General features: G+C 39.3%; 2 protein-coding genes across 3 annotated transcripts; one reads left to right on the plus strand and one right to left on the minus strand.

Moving 5' to 3' along the window:
• Positions 1-2,979: 2,979 nt before the first annotated feature.
• On the minus strand, positions 2,980-23,217 carry MRE11 (MRE11 homolog, double strand break repair nuclease). 2 transcript variants are annotated; one of them, XM_005495736.4, is made up of 19 exons: positions 23,014-23,217; positions 22,399-22,531; positions 19,900-20,060; positions 19,224-19,311; positions 18,196-18,337; positions 16,761-16,875; positions 15,560-15,745; positions 14,923-15,094; positions 14,129-14,209; positions 13,471-13,597; positions 11,607-11,707; positions 10,305-10,478; positions 9,112-9,174; positions 7,510-7,726; positions 6,463-6,546; positions 5,428-5,483; positions 4,899-4,966; positions 4,445-4,523; positions 2,980-3,348 (listed from the first exon to the last, which is right to left on the minus strand). In XM_005495736.4, exons 1-19 carry the CDS (start codon positions 23,031-23,033, stop codon positions 3,304-3,306), a joined length of 2,112 nt encoding a protein of 703 aa, XP_005495793.2. In that variant the 5' UTR covers positions 23,034-23,217; the 3' UTR covers positions 2,980-3,303. The 2 variants fall into 2 exon arrangements, with proteins under 2 accessions (XP_005495793.2, XP_005495795.2); XM_005495738.4 differs by lacking the exon at positions 23,014-23,217 and having other exon boundaries at positions 19,900-20,041.
• On the plus strand, positions 23,172-25,871 carry ANKRD49 (ankyrin repeat domain 49). The gene is made up of 3 exons (XM_074535143.1): positions 23,172-23,316; positions 23,819-24,089; positions 24,923-25,871. Exons 2-3 carry the CDS (start codon positions 23,832-23,834, stop codon positions 25,379-25,381), a joined length of 717 nt encoding a protein of 238 aa, XP_074391244.1. The 5' UTR covers positions 23,172-23,316; positions 23,819-23,831; the 3' UTR covers positions 25,382-25,871.

The following is a 25,871-nucleotide window of genomic DNA, read 5'->3' on the forward strand; positions in this document are numbered from 1 at the left end:
CCATGCTGTTTATTCACCAACAGCACATGTGCCAGCTCTGCTCTCTCAGGACAGGTCAAATCTGAGCCGTTTTACAGGTCTGGCAGGCAAGTTTCAGCTTATTTCTTAGCATAAAGAATAGAATAGAATAGAATAGAATAGAATAGAATAGAATAGAATAGAATAGAATAGAATAGAATAGAATAGAATAGAATAGAATAGAATGCAACAGATGAACTGTAATTAACAAGCTGTCTTATTGTACTTAAGAGTATTTTTCCAATGACATTTTTTCTTTCAGAGAAACATGGAACACTCAAGTTTCCCCTTGGCAGGTACTTCCTCTCAGCCAAAGGAATAAAAGTCTGATGTGAAACTGCCTTGTAGGGTTTGTAGGAATAGAGGTACTTACAAAGATGTGATTATACAGGACACAGAACAGGAACTGTCCCAGCCCAGTGAGTCCAGTATCCAAAGCAAAAGAAGCTGTATGCTCTTCCCAAGCATTAATGAAATAGCAGCATGTGTGTTCCCTCTGCCTCTCCCACAAAACACAGCAGGAAATTGAAAATCAGGACCAAGAGACCAAGACCCACAAATCTTACACAGAAAGATGTGCCACTTCCCAAGTGCACATGTACAGTGCTGCACCTTTGCTGAGGACAGATCTGCTTGGGTCATGCCAACTAACCCCAGCCAGAGCTGGTTTTATGCATAAAAGGCTTTACTTAACCATTAATTAAATGACGACTATCTGAAAAGCTTGTATTATTATAAGATTGTCACTCACTGGGGACAACAACTCTTCCAAAAGATGTTTGTGACTGCCTCAGTGAACTGCTCAGGCTGCCTTCTCTTCACCACTCCTCAGGAGCTGGACACAATAGAACAAGCAGAATAGACAACCCACGGAGCTACTCTGCACACTGCTGCCACAGTCTGTTTCTTCCATTAAAGTGAACAATTTAAGCTCTTCAGGCAATTCAACTGTCTCAGAGAAAGCTTTCCGGTGGGCCTGCTGGAGCTGCTAAGGTGGCAGTCACACCTGACCATTCAGAGAGAAGAAACGTCCCACTCAGAAGCACTGCCAGGAAACCAGTCTCAAATAAAGGCTCAAGAAAACAGTAGGACAGAGCAGTGTTCTTATATGTTTGGGATGAGAACAGAAGGGTCAATGGCATATGTCTCCCCTGCTTGCTATGCTGCTCCAGCAGCTCCCAAGTCCCCCTCTCCCTTCCAGCACCGCTGCCAGTGCGTAAAGGCATTCCCTCTTCTGCCACTCAAACACCAGCTCTTATTGTTTCACATCTATTACATCCTCTTCTCCTGTACTATAATCTGTATTTCAGCAAAAATTATCAGCTCTGTTTATTTATGCCCCTTAATCTAATTCTTAATTTCTAGCAGGGTACCCTTGCAGATGTAGATAGAGCTGCAATTGCCTTTGAAGATGAGGTTCATCCAGGACAGCAGGGTATCTTCTCACCTCCCAAGCCAGGCTGCTGCAGGATGGGAATCTTCTCCCCTCAGTCAGCTCAAGCCCACTCTCCTCTGAGCTGCATTCTGTGTCTTGTGATCCAGAGGAGGTGGTCCAGCCACTCTGGACAGGCACCCCCAAAATACCCACAAAGGGTCACGGAAAAGCCCAGTGGAAGCTCTCTGTGTCAGGTGTCTCCCATGTTGCTGGTGTGCCTTTCTCTGCTTCACAACACCTTTCTGATTCAGTTTTGTATTTAAAACACGCTCCAGTATGAGCTGTTTAAGCAGCTCACCTATGTTTGGTTGTTACTAGAGAACAGGCTATAACAGATTTGGCAGCTTGGTACCTGTTTCTGCCAACTTCACCCTTGCTCATCAATCCCCAGCACTCCAACAGTAAAACAGGCAGCTGCACAGAAATGTCAGGATTTGGCATGCTGAATGTGGTTTTTATAAAAGGTGCCTGTGAGATTATGCCATTTCTAAAGGGAAAAAATAATGTTTGAAATAAAGCTATATGGATGGATCATGAATTCAGGTAATAAAAAAGTCATCAAAAATACCTTTGCAAGAATACTCTTAACAAAATTATAACAAATTAGAAAACAGGCTTGGTGGGAATAAAAGATTATAAGAAGAATATAAAAAAGTCAGCTAGACATGCGAAAAAGTTTGGAAGTGTTCAAAAAGAGGAATAATGCCTTTTTTTTTTCTTTTTAAATACACAGCACAGTGTGCTTTTCCCCCTGCCCCTGCTCCTGGGAACAATCTTTCACTACCATGGCTTTAATGAATTTTTGAGCTTTTCTGGGGCAGGGGAATTGAAATTACATGGGTCAGAAGTGATTTTTTAAAAAATTATCCAGTGTGACCACTGAGAAATCATGTTGATTTTCAGAGCATCTTGCCCCCTTGTATAATCAATCACATTAATGTTTAGGACAAGCATCTCTTTACAGTACAGTCTTTCTGCACACTCCAGTTACATGTTTTCCCCTGAAGTGAAGGCTGCTATGTTTATCTTCCATAGATAAAACACAAAGCATCTCCCACAGATAAAACACAAAGACACTGTGAATCTGACAGCTGACTGAAAAAAAAAACCTACAAAAAGGGAGAAAGAGCCTTTGATATGATTCCTATTATTTATACACATTCAGCTAAAATATTTTCCTAAGATGTGTGTAACATCTTAATAAAGTTATTATTATATTATAAAGTCAATTATATATAATAACTTTAGTAATAACTTCGTAATGTATAATAACTTAATAATGTTTAATAACTGTGCAATACTGGGTTTAGGTTCTCTTGGTAGAGTTGAAATCATTAAGACATTTTACAGCTTCAATACTGAAAACCACATCCTTGTGTCCAACTATGACTCTGAACTCAGAGTTTTCAACTGTATTCACAGCAGATTGCAGGTAAGTACAAGTTCCACCGTACTGACACTGTGTCCATATTCATACCTGCAGACTATAAATTTACTTCTCTGCAAAATTCAAACCAGAGATGGAGTTTTATAGAAAAGATATAACTGTCATTTTTATTATCATCTTAAAAAGAATACAGAGTTTCAGAGCTTTAGAAAGAACTTGCACTTTCAGGCAGTACTTTAGAATATGAGCCCTTCTAGCCTAGTGCATCAAGCAATGTAACAGAAATTACACCAAATTTGGTGCCGCTGAAAGAAACCAACGAAACCAAACCAAACCATTACACAGAAGTGAAAATGGAAGGCAAGCCATCATTTACAGGGAAATATCACATAGACAAAGTTTTGCAAACTGTTTTCCATTTTCTTCACAAACTTCCACTCTCTCTCGCACAGTGAGTCAGAAATCACTTAGCTCTTCTTGATATTGCAGAACTCATGAACGGATCATCCTGCAGATTCCAAAGAGATACACATTACTAAAATTGGCAGGTGTTGCAAGTCATAAAAAAACAAAGTCACCTTTAGTTTAAACTAGAAAGTCTAGCCATACTATTCCATGTTTTCTGACAGACCTGTTTTTGTTGGTTTTGAAAGGAAAGAGGTCATTTATTAACTTAGAAGCCAGTGTGAGATGTGTGCAGAGAATAGAAGTTTATGTCAATATGACCAGAACAGCTACTTTGACATAAGGTACAATCTATATTTCAGTTGTAAATGAGCAGCACATTCCTCAGTTAAATTATGTCTATAAACACGTTGCACATCATAGTTTACTAATATTTGTATGAATTAAAAATACTGTTTATTTTTGCATATTCAAGCAAACATGTAGGTTTTCATTCCAGGTACAAGAAGAGATAGCACAGTGGGGAGAAGAGACAACAATGTAGTCTTTTCTCTGAAGTGGCCACCACCTGACACTGTTAAGGAATGGATTCTGAGCATGCAGGACAGACTCTGAAAACAAACTGCACAGTGCTTGACAGAATAATGTCTTCTATTCAGTGCAAAACTGTGTAAAAAGTTCTACTTGTTTCATTATGGAAGGAATCATTTCCTAGCAGTTCAAAGATACACCGCAAGAACAGACATATTAGACTTGAAGACAGTGTTTTAAATTTTTTAAGAAGTGTACCTAGGTAATTTGCAATAATAATATGCCCTGAAAATTGCCATTTCTAAATAAAAAAAAAAAATCTTCCTTCTTAGAAGAATAAAATATATAACTAAATGAAAGGATATAGCTAAGCACTAGAAGAGATTATAATTACTTTCTCTCCCAGGCAGTTCCAGGCCCACATTTCAGTAATGACAACTCACTGATTACAAATTGAAGGGAAAAAGGATCGGGTATTTTTCTGAGGTACTTTTCTAGCCTTATTTTTGGTAATTATGTAGGTACTTGGCTGCAATAATCTAGTCCTGTTAGTGAAAAAAATAATAAATTCAATTTCACTCTGAAATGCTTTATTCAAATAGGTGTAAAACAGTGAGCTATAGAAACTTACATGAAATAAAATGAAAAAACAGTACTATATACCATACCTCATCTGACTCATACTCAATTCCTCTAGATGCTTGACTTTGTGAACCTCTTTTACTATGTGAAGACGTAGCTGGCAACCTTGAAACATACAAAGAGAAAAAAATGGCATCAGCATGTTCTCAGTCCCCAGACATTCCAATAACTTCTCTTTTAACTTAAGAGTTGGACCACCAATACACAAAATAAAAATAAACAGGCACAACAATAAGTAGAACAATACAAATTCTTAAAATAACATCTTCATACTAAAGTTCTGATCAAGTTTACCTCAATCAGTAATCTAATTTTTTCTGTTACAAAAAGATAACCCATATTAGCAAGCAAAAATTTATATAAATTTTCTTAGTAGTGCAGTGACTTTCCTAAAAATCTGGTAGTCAATCAGACCCTTTGACTGCCAATTGCCAGCCAAAAATAAGGCATATATTGCATTCATGAAGCAAACATACTGACCTTTGATTTATTTTGGAAGAAGGAACAAAAGAAGTATCTTCTGGATCAGAATCAATATCTATAATATCCTGGAAAAAAAAAGTATAAAGTTTTTCCACAGAATTTCTCCTTACAGAGAGAGTGCATAATGTGTCAGCATTATAGCACAGAAACTCTGGGTTTTTTCCAACTATACACCTATTTAGTTAGAATAATATACACTTGAGAGGGCTCCAGGCTAGAACTGCACAAATTAGCAAATACAGCACAAGTTTATTCTTCACATCTTTGACCCAGCACAACCCACCAAAACACTCATGTATAGACACCTTGTATCTTAGGCTATGGCCACAAATAAAACATGGCTTCTCTCAGACAAACACCATAACAAAAAAAGGATACAAAAGGTCTACAGATTAATATGTAGAAACTTAATGCTGGAACTGATAGTTTGGGAACATCTGCTGATTTAGGCTAATGCTTGGACTGTGTATTTATTTTTAAAATCAACAGTAAAAGCACAACTTCACTCATACAACAAGGTGCTTACCTCAGAGTAAGACTGGAACGAATTTGAAGAGTGGTCTGTTTTGGAAGACCTAAAGACTGGAATAAAACATATGCAATACTTTTAAAATGCTCACACAATCAAATACAAACAACATTATACACTTCTTCTTATTTAACATGTGCCTAGCATGCATTTCCACTGCAAAAACCCCTGTAAAACAAACAAACCAAACCAAAACATAAATTAAGTCTGTCAGCCCAGGGCTATAACCCTCTGTGCAGCTGCAGGTTCCCAGTCTGGCTGAAAAACCATCAGTAATGCTGGTTAAGAGGATGCAAAAAATATTACTGTGACTGAAATTCCTGTATATCTAACAGGCTAATTATGAACACCCCTGCTAAAATTCATTTCTCTGCAGTCTTTCATTTGCTGACCAATTTACAATTAAGGTAATTTGCTGAATAATTTAAAATTCAGTCTACCTTGGTGTATTTTCTGAGGGGTTTATGTGTAGTATTTTTTTCTTTAATTCTCAGATGACCTATGCTGTTCACTCAGTGCCTTTCCTCTACAGCAAGGAACAGCTACTCTCACATATGTAGGTGGCTTAAAGATAAGGTTTTCTTCTCTAGTAAAAACTGGAATTTACAAAACTCACTACAATGTAAGGCTACATGGATCGGCATTAAAGCTGACTAACTTGTAAACATCAGTCAAATATAACTTTTTATCCCCTGAGGAAAATTCTGCCTAAAATATTAAGACGCATTCTTTCTATGCACACTCCTTAGGAAACTGCATTATGTAATATGTTTCCTATTTGCAGTTCTAGGCAGAAGTTCTTAACACATTCCATTTTACCCCATGACAGAAGAATATCACTAATTTTTTTCCTTTTCTTTTTTTCTTTCTCTCATCACTGTTAATTATTATATTTCATTACTGCTGAAATAATCTCTCACAGCTGAAATTGACTAACAGAATAAAAGGCAATTAAAGCACTTCATCATTGAACAAACACCTTCACTACAATTTGAGAGAGAGCATTAGAGTAAAGATAGATCACAGGCCTACCATCCAGGATAGACATATTTTTGCCAGGAACAGATACAGGCTTGGAGGATCTGCTGCCAGAAGCTGACTCTTGGCTAGTGATTCCTGTAGATATAACAAACAAAATGCAAATCTGTTCAGCAGGTTTTTTTTTTCCTCTCTAGTCTATTATTACTGAGCGGGAAGTCACTTAGTCACTTTAAAAAAATCTACAATCCTCTTTACTCCTCACTTTCTCCTTGAATTATAGCCCTCCCTACATTCAGAAGAACTGCTCTGGGTCAACTGTTCAAAGGTCCCCAGACACAACCTCTTAACACAGAGGGCTCTACTCTGATGGGATCACAACAGTGGTGGAGCACAGGCTCACAGAACTAGTTTAAAAGCACTAACCAAATCAGAGGCAAGATGACAGCGTTCATTTGAACTCAACCCACTCAGATATTTGGGCGTACTACTGAGATAACTCAAAGGAGTCACTTATTTACATATATATATATATATATATATGTACTCAGTGAAAGTGCAACTGTGAAGGAAGTACCACTGCAAAAGTGTACAATCACACTCAGTCCAGGAGCTATTTAACTCTTTTTGCTTAAGAAACACTCCCCCTATTGTCAGTCACTACAAACAATAAAGTCTCCTGTAAATTACATTAGGAGAGATGATTAGTAAAGAGATGTACCTCCTCTTTACACTGATCCATTACAAAAGAGATGTACCTCCTCTTTACACTGATCAAATGCATTATCTTTAGCAGTAACAAAGGTCTATCCATGCACTTCATTGCACAGAACTTCCCAATAATGCATCTTTTAGGACTATGCTATGTTTCCACAGCAGGGAAGCATGATATTTTTCTTTTAATCACAGTGAAAAAGTCCCAACTTAAGCCTTGTAAGGCAGTAATTTTATGTAATAGGATACCCCAAGTATTTGAGAAGAGTTCTTTTCCAGTAGTTCTTAAGCAGCAAATTTCCACTTGATGGAAGCATCAGGAAAGAGTCAACTTTTAAAGAAAAAAAGTCAGGAACTGCAGTACAAAGAGTGCAAAGTTTTTCTTACCTCTTCCTCTTCGAGATGAACCTCTTGCTGTTGAATTTTGTCCTCTTGCACCTCTTGCCCTGCCTCTTGCCCGACCCCTTCCTCGGCTCAGTGTTGAAGAAAGGCCATCACTCGGATTGCTAGTGCCCATCCTCTCTATATCCATGGAATCTTCATCACTGGAGGCTGCAACCAGAGCATCACCCTCAGATCGGTGGGCTCTGGCTCTGATCATTGCCTGAAATGGAAAAATAATTACAGGACAAAGAATCTTAAATCATGAAACACACCATTGTTAAATCCTAGTTATGTACAATAAATATATAACAAAACTATAAATAAAAATGTGTAATTCTAAACCAGCGAGGTTTAGAAGACACAAATCCAGTGTTACGGAAGATGAGGACATCTGTGAAAATCCGTAATTAGATGTGTACATATAAAGTACTTATCTAAGACTGATAACAGAGTGGAGCTCATTAATGTGACACGTTGTCGGTAAAGTCTGGTGAGCAGCTCAGCTCATCCTGTGTCAGCTCCACGTGCCTGCTCAGAGAAAGCAACCTATGGGCTCCACTGACTTGCACTCTATTGATGACAGTATGTGCTTAAGACAACTAGCTCAGGTGATGATATCCCAGACCAGGAGAACTGAATCTCATCCCAGGTGTCCTTTATCTCAAAATTCCATTCCAGTCTCACATAACTTGCAAAGACAAAGGAGCACCCATGCTAACAGAGGTTGGCAGTTTTCTCTGAAAATATATATGCAATCGAAGTATGAATGTGGGAGATTTAAGATTGCTGATAAGTGTCACAGACATTTTTTCATAAAATCCTTTCTTTTAGGATTATCCCTTCTGGGAAGCTGAGGCCCCAGAAGAAGAATGTAAACAATTCTTCTGTTATCAGCTGCTGTGAAATGTAGCAGGTGCACCTGTGATTGGCTCATGTTCCATGTTTACAATTGGGGGCCAATCACAGGAGCAAGCTCGGGGACAGATTCCCTTGACACAGAACTTTGTTATTCATTCTTTCTTATTCTATTCTTAGCTTAGCAGCTTCTGAAACTTTTCTCTCTATTCCTTTTAGTATAGTCATAATGTATTATATATCATATATTAATAAATCCAGCCTTCTGATCATGAACCAAGATTCTCATCCATCTCTCTCACCCTGAGGAACCCTCATCAAGTCGCTGTAATAGATAAGGACACAGTACCTAAAGGTTTATCAATATTCCCCATTTGTTCCAGTAATACCACCCAATACATTCCAGCCACATGTCCACTGGCAATGAGATCACAAAGACCTTAAGCTGAAAGGTCTTTGAAAGTCACCTGCCTGGTCTAACCTCCATTAAAAACAAGAAATAATGAACAATCAGATTCACAAATTTGTACAAAAAAGAGACCTCAAAAGCCAAATTGAGCAGTAGCTTAGGTACATAAGTATCCTAACAAAGATTTAAAACAGACTTACTAAGCCTTAAAGGCAGACAGGCACATTTTTTCAAGGACAATGCTGAAGAATTTTTGTCAAGGACAATGCTAAATGACTGCATTTATATGCAGAAGTCGCCACTCCATTTTTCAGTCTATGTTCAAAACTCAGAGTAATTACCTCACGGACTTCCTTATCTTCTTCTTCGGTATTCTTTTTTCTACTCTCTCTGAATTTTCGCACCTGAATAAAAAAACAGTTCCCATCAAAATAACAATTCATGGCATACAACAATCAAAATACAGCCAGTGTGAAGCCTTAATCACTGAATCATTGAGTCAAGCTCATGTGAGAAGTGGAGAGTCCAAGAATAACTGAACAGTTTGTTTAGGGCAAGGAAGAAAGCCTGGCACAGGATGAAGGAGATACTATGTTTAAGAGAAGAATAAGATAGTAATTTTGACAATAAGGGACACTGGAATATGAATAACTGGAAAAAGAGGTAGAGATGAAGAAGGAAGACAGAAAACAATTATTATGAGAAGAGACAATACTGTACAACTAAGGAAGCTCAACTTGAAAAATATGGAAAAAGATATGAGGAATGACAGAAAGAAGACATTAGTTCTAAGGACAAACAACAACAGAAAATATACCCTGAAGTGTCACAGAAAGCCTGCAGGCACTGATTACTTATTGTGTCTTTCAACCCCTCATGAATTAAAGCAATCAGTAAGAAAACATGTACATGTAGCCTTCCTTCCCCACCAAATTATTCTTTAAACAGTGCACAGATAAGCTGCAGAACAATTACTTCTACAGTGTTGAATATTACAGCTGAATACATGGGCTCACGTGGAACCATTTTTGTCAACTGGTTGACAAAAATACCATTCAAGAGTTCCTCAATACACATAAACCAGGCCTGCCTTTGGGATACCCTGACCTGCAAGCAGTTAGAAGCAAGCAGAGCACCTGAAGTATAAATTTCTTTTTTGCTTGTCCTGTTCTTGTACTCTTCCCTAAGCCAATACGAAAGAGCTACAAAGAGATTATACCTGCCATCTTTCTCAGAACAGTAGTAAATATGTAGTTCTACATGTATTAAGACAGATTTTTTCTGTGAACATGTGCGTATGTTCCATTTTCAGTACAAGTTTTGAAATCATGTATTTGAAACTTCCTCATAAATTAATTATTCATTTATTAATTGCAGAAAATTACTAGAGTCAAGTGTTGCCTCTGCTTGACAACTGAGGCAACACTTGCCTCAAGCAGATGCTCCACACAGGCAATTCTATTAAATTGTGTTTCAGCACGGATTTTTCTACTGTCTTGACCTCTCTTGGGGAATCAACATTAACAGACATTACCTCCTCATCTATTTTTTCTTCCACTGCATCAGTGCGACGCTCCTTGAGAAACCTTTGCGTTTTTTCTAGCTGAAATTTCACCAGCTCTTCTATGGCATCTTTTTCCTCTTTGTCCACAAACTCTTGCACTGCTTCTCCCATTCCTCTTTCAGTTAGAAGCGAAAGCTGTACTTTCTTTAGAATTGGGGAAAACAATTTGTTAAGAAGCATCTGCCATTAGAGAAAGCAAGCAATATTTCAGCTGTTTCAGATAAATATTACATTAAATTGGTTGCAAAAACAGTAATGTGCATTGCTTATTTAAATCAGAGAAAAGCACAGCAATAAGTAAATATTATGTGTCATAAACATACAACTCTCTTGCTACTAGCATGTCACATTAACTTTACAGAGTATTTTTCAAACTAGTCAAAGCCAAAGGCTTTATGGACAGTAAAGAAACTGCAATGCTAGTAATATCTAAAATAAAATCTTCCAGGAAATAATGCTGCCCAGAAGAATAAACTTCCTAACTATTATACAATAAAATGCTTAAGTAAAATAAGTATAACAAAGGAACATGATTTATGCTGTCCTAATACTCACATCTAGCATGTGTCTAAGGTTAGGCAGGATGACGTAATTTGAAGGATCTTTACCTCAAGAATTCTTGCTTAAAGACTTTCTACAACGGAAATAGCTTCTGCAAGTTATGTTTGATCAACTACATCAAGCATTTGGGCACCTGGCTCATAGATGTTACTGCACTGGTACTGGGAAAGGGAAATATACTATATTTAACAACAGGGTGGGAAGGAAGCAAATTATCATGAGTCTCTCTTCTTTCTCCCTGCTCTGCTTTAAATAAAATGTGGATGTGCACTACATCTGAGGACACAAACACACTGCAAAGCAACAAGTGACTCTAAGTCAGCTGGTAATAGTAAATCCTACAGTCTCACACTGGTTCTAGAGTAAATTAAGGCAACTCTTCCCTCACACGCTGCCTGAGATTCTCCTCCTGTACTTGAGTACATGACACAGCACAGGGCACACACTGTAAGTTCACACAAAGAACTATCATGCTCTCAAAGCAGTGTGTGTTCACACTCCTACACAACCTATCACAGCAGTAACTTGCTAACCATATAAACACACTTCATGTGTCATCTGAAACACACACACACTGTTTTGGGAAATAAATTCATTTCTCGGTGAATGTCAGAGTCTTTTCAGGGCACACTGCTTCCACTAAGAAAGAAAAAAAAAGGTGATAAAAATATATGACATTAAAAAGGAAAATTATAAAAGGTAGAAATATACCTTTTCTGCTGTCTGGAAATATTGCTTTACAAGGTCTTCTACCCTCAGTGTTGTTCCCTCAGCAGGTCTGCTAACCAATTTTCCAAAATTAAGATCAATGTCTAGAATAGAAAAGCACAGTGGCATCATCCAGATTTACAGCTTTTAATTATTCCCATCCCACTGAACCATCCCACTGACAGTAGCAGGAAAAAAGGTTAATGCAAGTCTCCTAAGAATTGTGGTCCCTTTTATACGTAAAGCTTTTTGCTCTTTTTAGAGTCTATTCATTGGAAACACAGAGAAACATAATTGTGCAGACAACTCCATTTCTAGCAGATATAAACAGTTCCAACTAACATATATCTGGAATTATATATTGAACAGGGTGTTCTGAAGGTTCTTATAATTGAACTCTAGAAGGTCACAAATAGAAGAAAATCATAAGAGTCATCAAAGCATAAAGTTTTTTATAAGTAACCCATTTACTAAAAAAGAGATTCTCCTCCGTAGCACATTGACTGATTTTCAATAGGAAATGCTCATAGCTCATCCCCCCTTCTCAGGCAGCAAGGTAGGAATGGCAGAAGGATGACAAGGATAATCATCCTAGGTTAGCACATATCACACAAATAATTTTAAGTGACTATAGCCAGCTTTAGACTATAGACTGAATTCCTGCAGTTTTAACATCCCCTGTAGTGTACCACAATGTGCACATAATGACAACATTGTGTGCTTCCTTAGCCACTTCCCTTGCATAGGAGGCTGTCTAATAAAGCAACACAAAAGCCATGGCAGTACTTTCACCTTCCCTTCCCGAAGCTGACATGCCCATTAAGTAGGAAAAGTAAATTAGTGAAACATGGTGGCAGGTGTGGCAGCTACTGTGTATTCTGAAAATGTTAATAAGATTATACAACTATAAAAAAAGGAAACCAAAGCGAAATAAACCAAGATCAATACAGTATAATTTTAAAAGTGCCTCACTAAAAGCAGTTTTTATTCATGAAATGATGTTTTGAACTTTATAGAACTGATAGTATTCATAAAAACTGCCACTGGAACTGGACAATGCACTTGCAATGTACTAATGCAAACTAGAAAGAGTTTTTTAGCACATTATGTTCCTGTACAAGCTGAATCTTCATTAGCAACTATTACAAATCCAGTATTTGAACAACATGTATTAACCATTTATTAAAAATTCTAGGAAACAGTGAGAAATGCTGCAATACTAACAGCTATTATTGGTTTTGCACAAATATTTGAATAGAAACAAACCTGGAAGAGACAAGCCAAGAGCACCTCATACACACAATTAATTAGGGCAAACAAAATGCTATCCTACATTTGGACCTTTTTAAAAAAATATATCAACAGCTCTTAAGCCCACACCCTTCATTACTATTTTAGGTATGAACAAATTAACTACTACAAAATAAAATTAAAATATAAAGGGAAAAAGCACGATATCCACTTCTTTTCCTTCAGAGTGGTCAAACCAAATCAGCTTATTCTAAGAAGCCTCGGGAGTGAGCCACTTAATGCCTTTCATGGTAATTACCACAGAAGCATAGAGTAACTCAGTCTGGCATGGGGCTATATGTACTACTATAAATAACTCAGTAAGGTCTGAGGCCAAAGGAGAATGAAACTGTTTATGAATAACTGTCAGAAGACACTGTGCTGAATATCACAATTTTTGAACAAACACAAAAATAGAAAAGAAATAATTGCGCAATATATACACTTCAATAAGGCAATGCATCTTTACTCCTCCTGTAAGACATTAGACACCAAACCTTTGCAAGTGCTGGGCAACAAAATACAGAGAGATGAATGCAAACAAAAGCAAGCCAATGATTCCTTCTTTCATAATCACCTTTTTTCTCTTTTTGTTCACGGTGCCTGAAAAAGTGTATGATATCTTTTGGGTTAGCCACCCGATGCATGTACTTCTGGCTGAAACGATGAACACTGAATGGTTCAAAGCCACCTGCATAATCAACCTAAGTGAGGAAAGGACAAATGAAACAAAAAGAAGTGGAGAAGCCACACAATTCAAAACAGATTTGTTATGCTTCAAAGGAAAAAATTAATAGTAAGAAATAAGTCAACCTAAAATTAATGCCTTACAATGCCGAACAGTTAACAGCTAATAATAACATTAACAGAATAGCTAATAATAGCTCATTTTTATAACTTGTTCTTAATTTGTTTCATTTACTAGCTTTCACAACAGTTTCCAATTGGGTTGGGAAAGCACACAGGATAATATGACTTCTAAAAATTCACAGTAAATAGCCACTTTTGATGCCCTTACTCAGAATAGCAGTGAAGTACATTTATGACCAATCTCATCCTTTAACTTAGAGTACTGGTTACACAGGTAAACAGAAGTATGGTAGGTGATTTATATTTGCCTGTACACAGCAAAAAAATGTATATATTACGTGTTTAAACAAAAAGCATGACTTTGCTTTGAAACCTTTCACAGTGACCTTTAAAAACAAAGCAATCCAAGCTGAACAATTTCTTACTCTTAATCTTATGATAGGCTTCTCTGGCTGGCGAGGATTTCCCAAGCGTTCTCTTTCTGCAGTGTCCAGCATCAATTCCACCTGTGAAGGAGAATTATAAATTCAGTTCTACTTTGTTCTCCTACAGATGCCTGAACGCTTCAAGTATAACTCTAAATACATCCAGCTGCAAAGGGAGCAATCAAAATAAATCATTATGGAATGTGCTCTTGTTTCTGAACACGTATGTCACAAAATGCAGCCAAAAGCCATTAAGAATGACTGAGAAAAACATGACAAAGAAGGGCTTATCCTTCAGATATAGTGTAGTCCAGCAGCATCTACACCACTGATCTCTCATATTTTATAGCCACTATGCTTTGCTAAATTTCTAGTTCCAGGGAAAAGCAGAAAGAACCATATAAACCTAAGAACTAAACAATTAATAAACTTGCTTAGTTACTTCTGCCACTTCAGACTGCTTGGTTGAGCTCTCAGGGTTTAGGTCAATGTATTTATGCTGGTTCCGAAGAGCACATCCAACACTGTCCCACTCGTAGGTGCAAGCTTTTGTACAAAAATCATATGGATACCTAAAAAGCAGTTCCAGCCTACTTTAATAGCTCATCCCAATCAAGAAATCTGGAAGCCAAGGCTGCAGAGTGAATGTCATGGAATTAGCTTCCTATGGAAACACTGTCTAAGTTTGTTTTAATATGGGGCACAAGATTTCTCATCTTCCAGTCTCAAAACCAGTCACACATCCCATCCCCCGTCCATACAGTTATCTATAAACTGTTATCATCACAAGTTACCTTTTCCATGCAGAATGCCTGTACTGCCTGAGTAACATTAGGATTGTCAGGATGAAAAAGATCTGGATGATCAGCTAGAACAATGTCCTCTATATGGAAAGTTCGCACTGTCTCTAGAGCAATCTTCTCCATTTTCATTATTTTCCCTTTAACATGCAGCAAACCAATGTGTCTAGAAGGAGAAAGGTAACTTACTAGAAGATAAAATTAAAAGAACTATGGTATAAAGATTTGTTTTCAAATTCATGTTTACTCTTCAGGGAAAAAATTTCAAAAGCTACAGAAAGATCTGTACTTCAGGGTTGGCCTGGCAAAACTTCCATTTTATTACACTTAGATTATGCTTATTCCATACACAAGAACCTGCGCTCAGTTACTTGTATTCCAATTTATCAGTGTGTAACTCCTCTTAGCTAAGTTCCATTTGCTTTAAATGTTAGATTAAATTGTGAGCAAAGCAGAAGTTATACCAGGTACTCATTCCATCTACTTTGCTTATTATGTCACACTCTGCAGCTAATCCACACAGTAATACAAGTCTTTTCATACTGTATTCAAGTACTTCTCTGTTCTCAAAAGAACATCTGAGACATGTAAGGCAAGGGATAGACAAGAACAAAAAGAAAAGCTCACGCACTTCTTAACGGCTTCTCCAGGGGACAGAGATGTCACCACTGAACTTCCTGGCTGAGAAACATAGAAACATTGCTGTTCATTTCGGAATGGAGCTATTTTGCACTCATGTTCATGACCCCATACAACAAGATCAATAAAGTCATCTAAAAATTGCTCTGGAATGTAGTTGGTCGCTCCATGTTTGCTCCTGTTCAAGAGAAGAGAAGAATAATGGATGGGCAAGGAGAGAGTGAAGGAGAAAAACATCAGTGTGATTTAAAATGATACAGGAACTCCAGCAATAATATCAGACATACATGTCAGCTCTTCTTCACATTTATTCCTTACACAGTTGTTTAGTGTTTGGTTAAACAATAGGGCAATTTACATAGCTCACTTTTTTACACAGCTCACTGTTTTCTGCTCCCCTCCTTTTATCTGGATCTCCCTTTTCTTCTTACTTGGCTGGTAAGACTTTTGGGTTTTTACTATATGAATACTTTTATAGTATCTCATGGCAATCAGTTTTGGTTGTCTTTTGTTTTTAAATGGTGGGGGAAAACCAACTGAATTAAACAGACATGGGACACGCCATCCCCAATCCCTTTCTGAAAGAGACGGCAGGTGGAGGAGTGAGTTCCTTCAGCCTACAGGACAGAAATCAGTACACAGGGTAATATGAGCTCTATTTGTTTACATCTGCCTCACCATTATTTGAGCATGAGGACTGCCCTCTTCTTCAGGAAAAATCAGAAGAAATTATTTGGAACAGAACTCTGCCTGTTCCTACTACCACTGCTGGTAGCAGCCTGCAGGCAGATAGAACATGTTACCAATCTGTAAAGCACAGCAGTGCAAGGGAACACAGGGCACTTGTTGAACTATGGCTCAAACAAGGATAGAAAATACAATATGAAGTTTGGTGTTCTCCCAGCTCTAACAAGCAGATTTATGCACATAACACTACAAACCCTCCTCTGCCTCAGACTATAAAAGTTTGGGAAGAGATCTCCCAACTCCCTAACTCATTTATTTCAAACCTTTTCCTTTACAATTCTTCTCCAAAAAGAGCTGTAAAACAATGTTTTCACTTGTAAAAATCTTAAGAAACCAGCTACTCACAAGAAGCATGAAATAACACAGCTGGTTTGCTCACCTATCCTTTTCCAGACAATTTAATGTAGTAACACAGTAAGTTGCTGTAATTCATTTAGTACTGTTACCTATTTTGATGAATCACAAACAAGTTAAACCAACTATCTTCATCCTCCTTTGGTCTCAGCATGGTTACTTGCTTATTGACAAACATACGATACAACCTCTCATCTGGAATTGCTCCTGAAGTGGGCAAACAAACAAACAAAAACAAATTTGTGTGCTAAACAAGTCTGTATTTCATAGCATTTTTACTAGCAACTCTATTAAAAAAAGCACGAGGCACTGGAACAGCTTGCCCAAGAAAGTTGTGCATGCCCCATCCCTGGAAGTCACTGATTATTTCCTTGATGTTTTTAAGTAGGGAAAAAAAAACCCAAATTATCTTTAGCCAGGCTTATGATAGACATCAATAAATTTCATGTGGAGTGTCCATTTTGTATAAGAGCAAATGCTCTCTGAATCAGAGAAAGTCATAAAGGTAAAAATAATTCTGGCACAAACACAAAGAAACATGCCATGAACACCTTCATGTAGCAACACTGGTACTTTAGAAAGTTGTTGCATTTCCCAGTATCAACTTTGGTACTGAAAACTCTTATATTTTGATATTAGACTCTTATATTTTGTGTATGAAAACTCTTATATTTAGATATCATTCCACTAACTACTAACCTTTCAAACATCTTAACTACTAACCTTTCAAACACCTAGCATCTCAAGTGTCTCATTAAACACACAAAATCATGGCCAACTAGGACTTAACTTAGAGCCATAAAAGTTGCTTGGAATTAGGTATTTAAGCACTCATGACTGGACAAAAAATAAGGGTGGAAAAATAAGACCTTAATAGTTAACTTCTCTAGACAGAGAGCAGTCAAAAATAACCATACTAAGGATGAAGTGAGGGTAGAGAGGAATTCAGTAGAGAAAATACAATGGAACAAACCTGAAGGTGAAAACATATCACAGAACCACTTTAAAGTACGAAACTCTTAAGTTTCTTTAAGGTAACTGAGACTACCTATGGCCAGTGCTACTTATGAACCACTTCAGAGAGAGACATAACACATTAGATTTCTGCTCAGACAGATTATGTTTTTAAATATAACCAAAATGGCATATAAACATTGGGTGTTTAAGTTTTGCTCAAGTAGGATGAAATAAACTTAATACACAACAGAGAGAATTTAAGAGTGATTGCTCTGACTTGATACACCAGCACTATGGTTAACTGAAGCAGGCTTCATTTATCACCAATAAAATACAAAAATTAAATTTAGGAAGATTTATCTAAATGAGCAAAAAAAAACCCCTGCCAGCTAGTAACACAAAGCAGGAGGAAAATCTGACATTGTCACAGAATTTATATGCTTTAATTTAGAATCATATAGACCTTCATGTTTGTTGCAGCCTTATATATTTGTTCCAATTTTATTTATACCTATTAAATTTCAGTAATACATGAACAGTCTAGTCACAGTCTGGCAGGCAAATACTCACCCAAGCCATACAGAGCAATTTTTGTTCTACCTTTACGCAATAAAATGGGACTAATATCTATTTTCTCCACAGAAGTTGAACGCCCAAAGTGATTCAGCAGTCCTGCACAGCTTAAAATATCCAATGCACACAGTGAATCTGCCTAAGAAACAAATACAGAATTTGAATAGAACATTACGTGTTTAATGACTAAATGAAAGTCTCAAAAGTAAGAGAGAATATCTTTCCTTAAGTAACTTCTGCAGTTGAAAAGAAGTCCCATAACAAATATTAAGGGTTTTGCTAATACTCTAGAGTACAAAAGCAAATCCCTTTTCCTTACAAGTCATACTTCATTTGAACAATATGAAACTAAACATTAAATCATTCAGAAAAACAAAAACGCAAAAAACCACTCAAACTAGCCAGTCTCTAAACTACTACAAAAATTACCTGGTTAAGGTAACTACCTTATAGTAAGTTCAAAGTTAAACTGCTGCTAAAACATTCATCTCTGTGATACACTGCTATTTGATATAAAATGCAAAATCATTAATTTAACACGTGCATTTTAATGCTTTCTAAACCATTTCTTGTTTACTTTGATTAGCTTGTTTTTAAGCTACCATTTCACTATTATCAGATTATCCTCCTTGAAAATAAATGATGCATATCAATCACATATGCACAAATCAAAACAGCAAAATTCTCCTTTTTTAGGAAAGAAGCTTTCAGCCTCTACAGTTGGAATGTTTTAGAAACTTTTTCAGAAAGGCTGCTACTTCTAGGCATGAAAAGTGATTCTGTTCTCAATGACAGAAACCTACATACATTAAGAAATTAAATACAGTTCATATGGATCTCTCATTTACATTTGCTTTTAAATGTCACACTTACTCTTAACTTGTTGTCACTCATTAAGGTAAGTCCTAAGGATGCACAGAATGTTTACACACAGAGTGGAGCAACTGACTAAAAGTAGCCATGGTCTCCCAGAACTGTATTTCTGTATCTTTGTAATGCAACAGTAAAATTATGATAAGAATTACCCCTGTGGGATCATCATGATTGCCATGAATACTAAAAACTGGAATAGAAATGTTGAGATTTTCATCCTGATAATTCACCCAAGGAAACCTAAACAAAAATAGGAAAAGAAATTAAACTGTATCTGCAAATTTGTGTATGATTCTCAATATTCTCTTCAAATTAACTTCATCACAAATAGATGTGGTAAAACTCAGAAAGAAGTGATTATGAATAAGCCAAAGCTTAAGCTTAACCATAAGAAGATTCTTACTCACAGTCTGGAATGGCACTTTCTATGGGGAATAGGGTAGCAAAAGAGACCTCTTTTTTTTAGAACAAGCCATGAAAAGATTTGTACAAAAAATTGTGTAGAACTAGTGGATTAGGCTGTGCAACCTTTGCTTACACACAGGGAACTCTGCTGAATGTGAACTGGATTACTTGTATTGTACTTCCAAAATGGAAACTGCACATCACATAAATATATCAAGACTCATACCACACTCAGAGGTTTCTCAAAATATTGTACACATTTCTTTACAGACTTAGATGACAGGTGAAGTTATCCTGTGAACTGCCCCACACAGGCCTAAAAATTCCAGGTTCCAGTCACGGAGAATATAAAATAAAAATCACAACACACTCACCCAATACACAAACCAAGCCCTACATGAGAATTTACAGTAACATACTTACTTGCTGTAATGAAAATTAACTGCCTGATCACTCAAAATTTCAAACTGAACAGGACGATCACCCATGCAGTATTTTCTTAGTGACTCCAAACAAGAGTGTACTGTTTTTCTGGAGGGTTTGTTGTCGTGAAAAAGGTCTCCACCTAATAAAATAAAGTCCACCTGTATGTAACAAAAAGCTTTATTATTTTAATACAACATTTTGTATTACCTTGAAAGACTTTTAAGCAAATTGTTTAAATTATTTCTTCTGGGGAGTTTCATATATTTCCTCAAATATGAGAAAATAATACTTCTAGGTAAAAGGAGTTAGTTGTAAGAGAAAAAATATTTAACTTCCTAATTAGAAAAAACCTAATTAAATTACTGATTAAAACAAAGTCAACCCCAAAAAGACCCATTTATGAAGAGCCATAGGAGAAAACAACTAATAATGGTAAAAAAAGGATTAGTCTACTATTGTAATAAGGGGCTCCAAATTGGTTCCCAAACATTTTTGACAGGCATGAAAAGCTACATTATTTTCTCACTGCTGCACTACCTAGTGCAAAGAAACCAGCATCCATCACCACATTATTCTGAGAAGGTGCTAGCTGCTCTTTCTGCATATACTGCATATATTTAGCTTTTGGTAAAGCATTAGGAAAAAAACCTTATCAAAATTACAAAGAATCTGACTGATGAACATCCAGTCCTTAAAAATGGAATCACAGAATTTTTTAGGTTGGAACTCTAAGATCATCAAGCCCAGGTGTTAACCCAGCACTGCCGAATCCAACATGAAACCATGTCCCCAGGTGCCACATCCATACATCTTTTAAATATCTACAGGGATGGCGACTCCACCACCTTCCTGAGCAGCCTGTTCCAGTGCTTGACAACCTTTTCAGGGAAGAAATCTTTCCTGATACGCAGTCTAAATCTCTTCTGGTTCACCTTCTGGCCACTTGCTCTAGTCCTGTTGCTTGGGAGAAGAGATCAACTCCCACCTGGCTACATCCTCCTTTCAGGCAGTTGTTGAGTTCAATAAGGTCTCCTCCGAGCCTCCTTTTCTCCAGGCTAAACACTCCCAGCTCCCTCAGCTGCTCCTCACAGCACTTGTGATCCAGACCCTTCCCCAGCTCTGTTGCCCTTCTCTAGACACTCTTTAGCCCCTCAATGTTTCCCTTGCAGTGAGGGGCCCAGAACTGAACACAGCACTCGAGGTGTGGCCTCACCAGTGCCCAGTACAGGGGGAGAGTCACTGCCTTGCTCCTGCTGGCCACACCAGTGCTGATCCAGGCCAGGATGCCATCGGCCTTCTTGGCCACCTGGCACATGCTGGACCATATTGAGCCTTCTGTTCCCATCAGAACCGTGTCTCCTATAACAACCCACCCTTTTTCTTCATGGAAGGAGTTTTGATACTGGGCACAGGCAACAACCTCAGCAACATCTCTACACTAGATGAACCACTGTCCTTGTTCAGTTCCACTTGCAGACCCTCACACCTGTTATGTCAGGGCATGTGGGGATGTGGGGCAGTCACAGAGGAGATGCACCTGCTGTGCTGGGCGGGAACTTGTTGCTATTGTCCCCCCGCCCTCGTCCCTTAATTCAGTGAGTTCATCCAGAGGATAGGGAATCCCCTGGATCATGTGTCCTGCCTGCCTGTCAGGCCTACCCTAAGGAAAGTAGACTGTGATTCCAGCAGAGTCTCTGTCTCTCTCTCTGTCTCTCTCATACACACTCCCTGATACTCCTCAACCAGAGCTGTGTCTGGACAGGGACTTCTCTCTAGAAAGGCCATGGCTTTCTGCCAGATAGACACCATCGCTCCCTGGTGGAGCTGGCAGGGCTCAAGTGCTGTTCCTGCACAAAAAGTCACACCACGGCAGGTCTGTTTGCCATCCTGGAAGTGCTCCAGCTTGCTGCCATTTCCCTGGAGCTTCTTTCACAGGTGTGGGGTGGGGTCTTGGCTGCCACTGCTCCTGACTGCACCCAGGTCCCATCAGCCGCTGCGGGGGCCTGGTGGCTCTCGGCTCCTCCGACATTGTCCCAGTTCAGGAAATCCCTCTGTCCACCCCACTACAGGATTCTGCCACCGATTGTGCAGGAACCGGAGCTGCTCGGCACCAGAACTGCTCACTTCAGCAACTCAGCACTGCATGACACTTCAAAAGCTTCTAACAAATCTCTACTGGTTTGTCAGAAGACTGTATATCACTACTCTCACTCTCCTCAATTATTTTTCCCCCTCGCAGTGACAAACCCTCTCTAGATACAACTGAAACCCAAAACCACTGCTAATGCAACCAAATCATGATTCAGTAAGAATGCTCTCACAAAGAATCAGGTGTTCCTTTTACTAAACCAGAAATGAAACTGAATGTAACAAATAGTTCAGCCATTTGATTTGGTATTACTAGAGACTGTACCAGGACTAAGCTTTACAGCTTCTGGCAGATTGGACCATATTTTAACAGCTTCAGTTTTCCCTTCTGCAAAAAGTAGCACTTACTTCATTTTTTTGAGCGTGGTCCAGAATTTCATTAAAAGTTACAAATGTATCATTTCCACGCACTGGATCCTTCTCCAAATAGCCGAGATGAATATCAGTAGCAACGAGTATTTTAAAGGTATCTTCATCATCCCTGAATAAGACAGGAAAACTAGTGTCAGAGAGCAATACACATAGGGAATTTCTATACAGCCTTTACTAAGGTAAGCTTATCTGTCCAAAGTCATGAAACAAGAAGATTTGCCATAAAACTCTACCAAGTATCAGTCCAAAATACTTCACTACTTGTACTGCAAACAGCACATTGCCAAACCAGCCAGTCGGAAGATTGGTTTATCCCAGTCATTCTGCTCCATTGCAAGCACCCCTGTGAAGTATCTAATTAAAAACTAAAGAACCCTTTGTATGTTTCTTGCTTTTAAAAATACTTGTGGAAAGTCTAATTCTCTTTTTGCACTGGTAATCTATACGTGCATGAAGGCAAGCACGGTGATCATAAGGACCCAGGGAAATACAGCTGATGATCCCGGCTCTTCTTAACTCGTCCCAGACACATAAAGCACTTGCTGCCTGGTGTGTCAGGACTGCAGGGAGCTGCAGACAGCGGGAGCTTACTGTGAGTTGACGGCGCTCATCCTGGTGCGAGGTTCCTCACGGGAAGGCTCTGGCACAGCGCTGACGGCTCAGGGAGTCAGCTTCTCTCTTCACAGGCGCTACGAGCCAGGGGGCACAGTGAGGTGCGATCACTCTGCATGATCACTGCCGCCGCTCCATCTCCCGCTCCCGCCGCGGCTCGGGCCGAGCACCGCCCCCGGCCCGGCCCGGCCCGGCCCGTTCCGTCACGTCCGGCGGCCGCGCGGCCCGGAAGCGCTCGGCGGGCGCGCCCCGCGCGGAGCCCCGGCGGCGCTGGGACCTCGGGTACCGGAGCGGGGCCGGGCGGGGCGGACGGGAGACCCGCGGGGCGGGCGGGGATCGGCCGGTGTCTTGCGGGGCGGTGCGGCCTGCCCGGGGTGATGCGGGCCCCGCGGAGGGGAGCGGGGCCGGTGCTGCGGGCCGGGCCGGGCCGGGCTGGGCTGGGCTGGGCTGGGCTGTTGTGGCGAGCAGATACTCTGCCCCAAAGTCCGGGCTGCTCTCCAGACCCTTTGTTGGTAAAGTGAGCAGCGTTCCGAGTGCGCTCAGCAAAGCCTCGTGCAGTGCTGCAGTCTGAAGGTGGTGCCGTCCGAGGGTCGGGGTAACGCGGTGCTTTTTAGCGTGGATGTTGTCTGTGAGTTCTGACAGAGCTGGCAAAGCCCGGGTTAGCAGAGGATCACTGAGTTTTCCCTTGAGTTTTGCTGTTTGTTGACACCAGCATCATCCATCAGATAGTTTTATTGACAGTGCACCGATAACAGTTACAGTTGGCATAAATACTGTTCTACAGATGCTGACTGAAAATGAATAAAGACAAGCAAGCTGATGAGGACGATGATGACAGCGAGCTGTTCGAAGACTTCACAGAGCATTTTAACCAACTTGAACTGCTGGAGACGCACAGGCATTTGATTCCTGTGGGAACTCAGAGCTGTTGGTCAGGACAGTCTGATGATGATGATGATGAGCAAGAAAGAACGGAGGAATGGTACGAAATGCAAGAAAAGAAAATGGAAAAACATCCAGAGAAATTGCTACTTTGGGCAGCTGAAAACAATAGGGTAAGGCACTTGCTCTGTTCACATATGTAATTTACAAGAATGTTATTTTGAGCGTGTCTGTAGTCTCATCCACAAACAAAAATTTACCTATACTTTTCTTTCTTTCTCTGAGCTCTTCTGATTTGGTTTTGCAAGCCACTCTATGTAAACCATCCCCCTTTGTAGCCCGTACACACTGAATGTCTCTGGATCCATTGCCTTTTAGAACAAATTTTGATTCCAGTTCAAAGTTCAAGTAAAAGCACTTTTCTTTAACTTCTCTAAACTGAAAGCATGCTAGGCTCTTCATGGCAAATAAGCCTTTTAACTGGTGTGGAGAGGCTGTACCTGAGATTTTATAAGTGCTTCTGGCACTGACAGAAATTAAACTTCAGGACCATCAAAGCCATGTGGTGGTGTTTGCAGGGGTCCCAGGATGAGGGAAATGATGAGAATCTTGACTCCATGTTTCAGAAGGCTGATTTGTTATTTTATGATATATTAAAAGAAAATGATATACTAAAACTATACAAAAGAATAGAGAGAAAGGATTTCATCAGAAAGCTAGCAAGGAAAGGAAAGGAATGGAATGATAATAAAATCTTGTGACTGTCCAGAGAGTCTAAGCTGGACTTTGATTGGCCGTTAATTAAAAACAACCACATCAGACCAAAGATGCACCTGTTGCATTGCACAGCAGCAGATAATTATTGTTTACTTGTCATTTATGAGGCCTTCCAGCTTCTCAGGAGAAAAGGATCCTGTCAAAGGATTTTTCATAAAATATGTCCGTGACAAAAGCTATACATCTTGTTTCATAGAATCACGTGAAGTTCCCTGTTTTCTCTAAACAGCTGGGTACGGTGAAGAGGCTCCTGACGGAAAAGCTGGCTCCCGTGAACGTTCGTGATGAGGATCAGTACACTCCTCTGCACCGAGCTGCCTACAGCGGGCACCTGGATGTTGCACAGGAGCTGGTGGCCCAAGGGGCCGACGTGCACGCGCAGACCGTGGACGGCTGGACGCCCCTGCACAGCGCCTGCAAGTGGAACAACACCAGCGTGGCCGCGTTCCTGCTGCAGCAGGGCGCGGACATCAACGCGCAGACAAACGGGCTGCTGACACCCCTGCACATCGCTGCAGGAAACAAGAACAGCAGGGAAACCCTTGAGCTCCTGCTGATGAATCGCTACGTGAAGCCAGACTTGAAAAACAACTTGGATGAAACTGCCCTTGACATTGCAAGGAGGACTGATATATATCACTACCTTTTTGAAATAGTAGAAGACTGCATAAACACTGTGTCCCCCTAAAAGCTTGTGAATGTGAGGTTTTCTGCCTCTTTCTTGTTAGTGTTCTGCATGCCTGTCGCTGGTGGTCTGTCTCTTTGTAACGAGGTTTTAACGTAAGATATTTCAGTATTCTCCTCAGGCAAAATGTCACCTCCTGCAGCGCAGTTCAGTGGTCACGCTCGTACTTTGAAGCGTTCCTGCAGTTAGCCGAGGTGGTCAGAAAGTCTCAGTAATTCCTGTGAGTTTCTGTTTAATAAGTGCAGATTTGGAGAGGACTTTGTATGTTGTCTGTAGTGTCAAAGCAGGAGGGAAAACTGGAATATTTACTTGATGTGAAAAAATTCTGGCTTGGTTATGCAGACTTTATTACGGCTCACTTGAAAATTATTTTTTGAGAAATTCTAACTTTTTTAAAACTGCATGAAAGCTCAGAATGAAGGTAACTTATTTGGGTGATACACAAAATGTTTAATGAACCTAATGTAAGGCTTATTATAAAATAAAATGTTTA

Source organism: Zonotrichia albicollis, chromosome 2 (genome assembly GCF_047830755.1).
Source record: "Zonotrichia albicollis isolate bZonAlb1 chromosome 2, bZonAlb1.hap1, whole genome shotgun sequence".
Classification (NCBI taxonomy): Eukaryota; Metazoa; Chordata; class Aves; order Passeriformes; family Passerellidae; genus Zonotrichia; species Zonotrichia albicollis.